Source organism: Camelina sativa, chromosome 7, assembly GCF_000633955.1.
Source record: "Camelina sativa cultivar DH55 chromosome 7, Cs, whole genome shotgun sequence".
Lineage (NCBI taxonomy): Eukaryota > Viridiplantae > Streptophyta > Magnoliopsida > Brassicales > Brassicaceae > Camelina > Camelina sativa.
This window is the reverse complement of record NC_025691.1, coordinates 13742065-13750693: the sequence shown is the minus strand read 5'-3', so window position 1 is coordinate 13750693 and position 8629 is coordinate 13742065. Positions and strand designations below refer to the sequence as shown.

The 8629-nt window shown below is 33.1% G+C and overlaps 1 protein-coding gene and 1 pseudogene across 1 annotated transcript; one reads left to right on the top strand and one right to left on the bottom strand.

The window, feature by feature from the left end:
* Positions 1329-2173, bottom strand: LOC109125016 (2-alkenal reductase (NADP(+)-dependent)-like). The gene is made up of 2 exons (XM_019227240.1): positions 1881-2173; positions 1329-1418 (listed from the first exon to the last, which is right to left on the bottom strand). Exons 1-2 carry the CDS (start codon positions 2112-2114, stop codon positions 1344-1346), a joined length of 309 nt encoding a protein of 102 aa, XP_019082785.1. The 5' UTR covers positions 2115-2173; the 3' UTR covers positions 1329-1343.
* Positions 4033-6207, top strand: LOC104701125 (annotated as a pseudogene).

Sequence of the window (8629 nt, the reverse complement as noted above, 5' to 3'; positions counted from 1 at the left end):
TCCTTTCTCCTTTAGTAACACAGTCCACATATATCTAGAGAAGTCATCAATGATCACAAAGACATACCTATTTCCTGCTGCTGTGCTTGGTGTTATTGGTCCACAAAGGTCTCCATGTAACAGCTCTAACTTCTTTGTGGCTCGAAAGACAGTTTCTTGTGGAAACTCATGCCTAGTTTGCTTTCCAAGCAAACATGAACTACAAATCTCTTTTTTTACTGACAATTTTGGTGCTCCAAGAACTAATTCTTTTCCTAACATTGTTCCTAGGGTTACAAAGTTCACATGTCCCATCCTCGCATGCCATTTACCTGATTCACTTATCTCTGTAAGATAAAGGCAAGCATTATCTCGCAATCCCATTTGAACTTTGTAAAGCCTGTTCCTAGACTTCTCTGTTTTGACAAAAAGTCTTCCTTCTTGGTCTCTTATTGTCAAATATTTCCCTCTTAATCGTATGTCACAACCGGACTCTGTAGCTTGTCCAAGACTGATGATGTTGCTTTTTAAATCTGGGATGAAGTAAACACCAGTCATCTCCCTTTGCTTCCCATTCTGATCTATGAAAACAATTGTCCCTTTTCCCTTTATGTCGACTCGAGAATCATCACCAAAATGAACCTTCCCTGTAATAGACAGATTAAGCTTCTCAAAATATCTTCTATCTCCGGTCATGTGATTGCTGGCACCATTATCAAGGTACCAAGTGCTATCCCCATCTTTACTAGTCTCAAACTTACTAGGTACAACTCGTTTTTCATTTAAGTAAACTACTTCATGCATTAGAAGCTCGTCTGCATCCTCCGTGTCTTTGTTGTCCGTTTCTTGTGTCTCTTGCAGCTTAAGTAGTCGATCTGGACAATTAAAAGCCATATGACCAGTTTGATCGCATCTAAAACAGACAACTTGTGACATATCTCTTCCTCCAAAACGTCCTCTTCCTCGTCCTCTGTTTCCAAACCTACCTCCACGACCTCTTCCTCTGTAACCTCCAAAATCTCCATTGTAGTCCTTGTACTGCTGGTTTTGATTCGTTTGTTGATTTGTGTTTGCATACATCAACTTGCTCTGCTCTGATACCAAATATAGAACAAAGTTTGCTTTAAGAACACAAGATTTATATAAAGTATATCTCCTTTATATTAGCTTAAGAAAACTCTCTCAAAAACTCAAGCTCTCAATCTCTCTTTCTCTCTCAAACCTTATAAGTTGTGTCACATCCCAACACATCCTTATATACCACTTTGCTAATCCTAATCCTAATAGGAATCCTCACATATCTAGACAACTCCTAGCAAATCCTTATCTCTTTAATATCCAAACTGTAATAGAACTAGGACTAGTTACCATTTTAAGCTTACTCCAACATTAACATCATCAGACTCTATCACTCTTGCTAAACCAAACCCTTGGATAAGCTGCATCAATACCACAAAACTATCAATACGCTTAATACAGAGTATATAACAACGGAAAAGTCAAGCCAAGAACCATGTAAAAGAGTCATCCAAGAATATGAATAAAAATTACCAATAAAACAAGAATATGATACATTCGAGATTACCAAAACATCGAACAACTGGTGTGCATAATTTCTCTACCGCACAAATACAATAATTACACATCCCTCTTCAATTATGAACAATTGACCAATCAAACAACATAGTTCTCAAGACTTGGGAGCATTTCTATATACATTCACAAGTTCCGTCAAAACATCGAACACTTGGTGTGCAAAAAACTCTCTATAGCACCAGTACAATGTTTACACACCCATCTTCAAAATTTTATTTTCCAAAGAACAAAACAATACCCAAAAACACCAATCACAGAAGCAATTGACAAAAAACTTGAAAATGTAAAGTATAATAATATTATACTTGAGCGGGAACAAAAGGCGGCAAGTAGGAACCGTGGAAGTCACGCATACGACCTCTCATGTAAGGATCACATGACAAGTAGAGATTTTGAACGAGGAAACAAGAAGACCCTTTTGGTGCTTTAAGCTCAATCGTCTCCCCAAGCTTCACTTCCATGTCTTCTTCTTTAGGAATACCATCTACATACTTCTTCAATATCACTTTCTTGTTCTGTACCATTTCAACTTGTTCCATTTTTGTTTTTGAGTATGTGATAAAGAATGGTGAGGAGTAGCAAGTTTTGTTGCAAGAGATGATTTGGTTTTGGTTTTTTAGGATCGAGTTTGGTAAAACGATCTATATATACATTTTTAGAGACATTTATGAAATAAATTCTGAAGTTCACACGTATTTACAAGGAATATCATTAGTATTTAAATTTAATTTATAAAATTTAAACTAAAATATTAAAATGATTGACCGATTTTCCAAAATCAGAACTAATATTAAATATATTAATTACTGTTACAAATCTAATATTAGACACAATTTTCCATAAAATTCGGATCCTAATTTAATTACATTGTAGTTTTGGAAACATAATTATTATACTTTCATTAATAAATATCAAAGCTGTTAATATCATTAGCTATTTTAGATTAAAATTATTTTCTAGATTTTTTAATATCATAATTTAAAGTTTTAAATTACAACATTAGCTATTTTGGATTAAAATTATTTTTTAAATTCGTTAATATCATAATTTAAAAAGTTAAATTACAACAACCAAGATTTGCACATTTTAAGTTAGATCTTTGATTTGGTTTTCTATTTGTGGGTCAATTATATTTTAGAAGACAATCTATAGAATAATTGTTAATCTGTAAAAAAAATATATTAATTGTTTAAACAAATATTTCTTAAATTTTTAGAAAATATTAGTTTTTATTTTTTTACTTAAAACCTAAAAACATACTGTAAACATCTCCTCCCCTATATATACCGATAATTAGTAGCTAAGATGTTTCAACTTTTTGTAGTTTTATAACTTAGAAAATGACCATTTTTAATAATGTTTTATTCAAAGAGCGTAGGTTTAAAAAAAAATTAGCATATCTTTATAATCAAATATTCATAAAATTATCTAAATTTATTTTAATTAATAACTATAATTGATGTGCATATAATTTGTGAAATTGTATATTAAAGATTATTGAACAAATCTTTCTAAAAAATCTTTAAAAAACTATTTTATCAATTCTAATTATTTATAAAGTTAAATTAATGATACTGTAATATTTTATTTTTGATTATATGGTTTTCTAAATATTATTTCTGGATTTGAAAATAGTACACGTAATAATATTATCTCACATATATAAGAAAATTTGTGATTACGGGTTATAACCAATGATAAAACTGAATATATATATATATATATATATATAAACAAATAAATACAATTTAATTTTTTAATATTTTAATTTTTAAAAATAGTCCCGCAGGTTAAAATCTAGTAATAATGAATATGGATAACAATTTACCAATATCATTCCTCCTTTTTTTTTTTGGTTTAACATATCATTCAATCTATATTTTAACATTCTATATTTTCCTTTCCTCTGTCTAACTTAATTTTTCCATTTCATTCATCATATTTTGCTTATATTTTTCAAATTAATATAATTTAGTTTTATGATTCTGCTGAAATTACATATATAGTTTTTTTGTTTTTTTCTGTATTGTGACATAGTGACATGGTTTTGAATTTCTAATGTAAATTTTTTTAGTTTTCATCCCATTTCATCATATTTTGATTCTTTATTTTCACATAAACTTAACGGACACAGTTTTTTTTTGGTAGAAGCATATTGTAGGCATAGTTTTTCATGCTTACTTCCTTCATTATTCATCTTTTCATGATTGTTGTTGTCATTCTAGTCATTTTCTTAGACGAAAAAAGGCCTATAAAAAAGGACAACATTTCAACTCTTTGGTAGAAAAAACCAAAAACACATGAATGGTGGTGAGTGACAACTGATAAAGAAACGTCAACACAACTTATGGCCAATATATCTCCACTTTCTATCGCATACAGTTTATTTTCAAACTAATCTAAAAAAGCTACTTGCACTTCTTATGGCCAATATATGACTGTGACAGTAGAGCAAAAGATCAATAACGTTCACAAGTCACAATAAAAGAGTTAACAGTGCGAATGTTCTCAAATCCTCTCTCTGGGAAATGAAAATGGAGATATCAGTAGCGTCAATAACAATTTCAGTAGCTATAGCTGTTGTGGCGTGGTGGGTATGGAGAACTTTGAACTAGGTTTGGTTTAAACCTAAGATGCTTGAGAGTAACCTGAGAGGACAAGGTCTTGCCGGAACTCCTTACACGCCTCTTGTCGGCGACATGAAGAAGAGTTTTAGCATGATGATGGAGGCTAGATCCAAACCCATCAAACTAACGGATGTTATCACACCACGTGTTTTGCCTTATCTCTTGCAAATGCTTAAGACTCACGGTAGGTTTTTTTCCACTCTGTTTAGAACAAAACTATTCAAAAGTATGTGATCTTGAAAAGGTCTCAGTTTTTTGTTATCTCTATGTGGTTGGAACAGGAAAGATTTCTTTACATGGCTTGGACCTATACCATTCATCACTATAATGGATCCTGAGCTAATCAAGGAAGTGCTCAACAGCGTTTACGACTTCCCGAAGCTTCATACGTTCCCTTTGCTCAGATTGATAGAAACTGGACTCGCTAACTATGATGGGGATAAATGGGCGAAACACCGACGAATCATCAATCCGGCTTTCAACCTTGAGAAAATCAAGGTTTAAAGGCTTTATCTTCCGTAGTTCCGAAACATGTTAGCTTTTCTTTATGTGTGTATGAATGTATGTGTTCACTCGGATTTGTGTCCTCTGCTTTTATGTATAGAATATGGTACCAGCGTTTCACCAGAGCTGCAGTGAGGTTGTTGACGAATGGGATAAGTTAGTTTCCAATAAAAAGTTTCCATGCGAGGTGGATGTTTGGCCTTGGCTTGTGAATATGACTTCAGATGTGATCTCTCGAACTGCTTTTGGTAGCAGCTACAAAGAAGGACATAGGATATTTGAGCTCCAGGCAGAACTAGCTGAGCTCGTTATACAAGCTTTTCGGAAAGGTTTTATCCTTGGACATAGGTAAAGAAAGATAAATTCTCAAGTTGTATGGTTTTCGAATAATCCCTTTAGAGCTTGACTCACCGTCTTTTAGTGTTGCAATCTTTTAGATATTATGAACCATATTCTCTGTTTTTTTCTTTTTTGTTTTTTTGTTTGTTGTGTTTGCATAGTTATCTCCCAACAAAGCTTAATAGAAGGATGAAAGCAGCATCTAGAGAGATCCAAGTTATACTGAGAGGGATCGTTAACAAAAGGATAAGGGGGAGAGAAGAAGGGGAAGCACCAAACGACGATCTGTTGGGTATACTTCTTGAGTCAAATATGGGTCAAGCGAAAGGAAATGGATTGAGCATTGAGGAAGTGATAGAAGAGTGCAAGATGTTCTATTGGTTTGGACATCTTCAGTACTTCAGTACTTCAGTACTTTTGGTTTGGACAATGGTTCTGTTAAGCCAACACCAAGACTGGCAGGTTCGTGCAAGAGAAGAAGTGAAGCAAATTTTCGGCGATAAGGAACCAGATACAGAAGGCCTTAACCAGCTCAAAGTTGTATGTAAAACCAACTTAAGAACCTATCAGTACTTTTGTTGTGTGTTGTTAATTTTTTTCTGAATGATTTGATCCCTTGCATATGAAAATGATATTATATGAAGTATTAAGGCTATATCCTCCAGTAGTTCAGCTGATGCGAGCTACTGAAAAAGAGATGAAGCTAGGAGACTTGACACTACCAGCTGGGGTTCAGGTTAGTCTACCTATTATGCTAGTCCAACGGGACACCGAACTGTGGGGCAACGATGCAGCAGATTTCAAGCCCGAGAGGTTCAAAGACGGTCTTTCAAAGGCAACAAAATGCCAAGTCTCCTTCTTTGCCTTTGCGTGGGGACCAAGGATATGCATCGGCCAGAATTTTGCCCTGTTGGAGGCAAAGATGGCAATGGCTTTGATTCTACAGAGATTCTCCTTCGAGATTTCTCCTTCCTACGTTCATGCACCTTACGAAGCCATGACCATTCACCCACAATTTGGTGCTCCTCTTATCATTCAGAAGCTATAATTCTATAACGCAATGTGTTGTTGTCAAATAAACTTAATAGCACTGAGGAAACTAGTCCATGTCATAATAAAAAACTCACCTTATCTATAGGTAATATATATTCGATAAGGTAAAGACCATGCTCACCCATCGTCTTTTAGACTATATTCAAATCTCATGGGGTTTGAACCTTTGTAGTTTGTACCAGTCAACACTGAAGATATCAAGTATATCGTCCTTATATCCATGATTAGTTATAGCAACGGAGATGAAGAAATTTCACTTCAACGTTATATTTCTTATATTTGTTAGGTAATCTATTTTATTTTGAATCCTAGCTAATATATGTATCAATGTATATATATGCAAAGTACGGATGAATGTTTACATTTTAATATGGTAATACACGTTTTGTTATACGTGTACATGACAATGTTGTAGCGAACGTGTTTTATTGATTTTGTATTGTATTCGAATTTTCTTAAGAGATAAATTGCTTCTTATCATTAGTGACTTTTATATCCTATCTTATATAACTGAAGCTGTCTTAAGAAAACTTGGTTTTGCAGAGAGATGGTGTCAATGTGTGATGAAGTGTATCAACTTATATGGTTTCAGATCTCATGAAGCTAGGAACTAGAATGAAGAAGAGCTACACAAAGTCATCCACCCTGAAGATCAATCTCTTATATAAAATTTCCAAATCCTGCTATCTCTCCAACAAGCAGCAAACCAGAAGGAGCAACTATTTCCTTTTATTGGTTGAAGAATCTGGAAAGCGCGTAATGATCTAATCTCCAACAACAAGAGATGGAGCATACTTGACATAATTCACCAAGCTTTCCTAGACTACCTTATGTGGAAAACATCACAATGCGCATCTCACCCCTCATATTACTCCTTATCGCTGTTGTACAGATGCCTCTTGGTCCAAGAGTCTTGGATAAGCCCCAATCATAAAGCAGGAACTGGTTCGACGCTTGATGATTCACAAGGAAACTACATTGTCAAGGGATCATCTTCTATAATCTATAGAACCTACCAACTCAGTACTGGAGGCTGAAGCCATAGACTAAAAGAGGCGATAATCCAAATGAAGACACACTGAACTATCAGAATGTCACATATTGTGGTGATTCACAAATCCTCTATAAGTACTTGGAATTTGCAACTCCACATAGAAGACACTTACCTCTAGGTCCTATAGATAGACAGGGGACATCTAGAAGATATCCTTATAATGGTGAATGGTGTCAACAGTTTCAAGTTAATATCCACGACATGAAATAGCTTGGCAGATAGATACCTTAGCTAAGGAAGCAAGACAAAAAAAAGTCCTCTTATGGTTGGGTTCTATAAATGTATGTTATATATAACTGATAAACTCCTTTCATTTGTATTCTAATTACTTAATGAAATGGAATTGTTTGCCGACAAAAAAAAAACTAGTTTAGTGATCATGCCTTCATCCTTGTAAATTCTGATCCGGCTCAACATGTTAGGTATTTACAGTACAATGATAATTTAAAGATATGAGCGTAATATATATATATATATATATATATTACGCTCATATCTTTAAATTATCATTGTACTGTATATCCATAATCAGCTTAAACGAGAGAGATGGTGAATGTTAATATATGTTAGATAATGTATATTAGTTTGAATCTTAAACTCATACTATAATATTTAAGTAAACTATGTATGAGTTTTAACATTTTAATATGGTTACAACTAACACACTTTTTTATAATGATTTTGTAGAGCAGGTGTTTTTTTCTTTAGATATTTGTTTTCTATTAATCAATGTCTCTGAATATTTTTTATATTAGTAATCATGTCTATTTTACCTTCTTCAGGATTAATCCTAGCAACATCTTTGTTGTTGGGCTACCTTGAGATAATTATCGCCTCAGAGTAGCACTGCGACTCCTTTTGCATTAAAGATATATAAAAAAGACTTGCCCTACATCGTGTTTCACTTACCTGCAAAGATAACGATATTAACAACTCTCAGAATTTTCTTAGGAAATTTCATGTTATGCTTCCATTGCAGATTTACAGGTATTGCCATATTGGAAACAAAATTATATAAGAAAAATATGTACTCCTTCCGTTTCAAAATATATAAAAATATGTATATTAAGATATAACTACTTTAGAAAGTTTAACCAATCATAAACAAGACTGCATATTATAAAATATAAAATTAATCTAAAAGTTGTATAGAAATTTGAAAATATCTTATATCATAAAACAAAAATACTTTTCTAAACATCTTATATTATGAAACGGAGAAAATATATATTTATCTATTAAGGAAGTCCACCTCCATTATTCTCCGTCCATTTGTTATTTCTTTTGTACTCTACGAAAAAAGTACATTATCTCTATGACCATTATTTCGTAGGAAAAAATATCTCCTGATCTCAGTATGTAGGATATGTGTTTTTAACCCCAACTGTCTTCAAAATATTGTGACCAAAAATCTTTCTACTTATATTTCTTCACTTTTGTCGTTGCAACCAAATATTAATATATGAAAAATACTTAG

Bases quoted from the DNA above. Each gene is read 5' to 3' on its own strand.
- LOC109125016 (XM_019227240.1), bottom strand. From the start codon at position 2,114: ATGGAACAAGTTGAAATGGTACAGAACAAGAAAGTGATATTGAAGAAG. The intron at 1,419-1,880 runs GTATAATATTAT...GTATTGATGCAG, and splicing joins CGCCTTTTGTTCCCGCTCAA to CTTATCCAAGGGTTTGGTTT.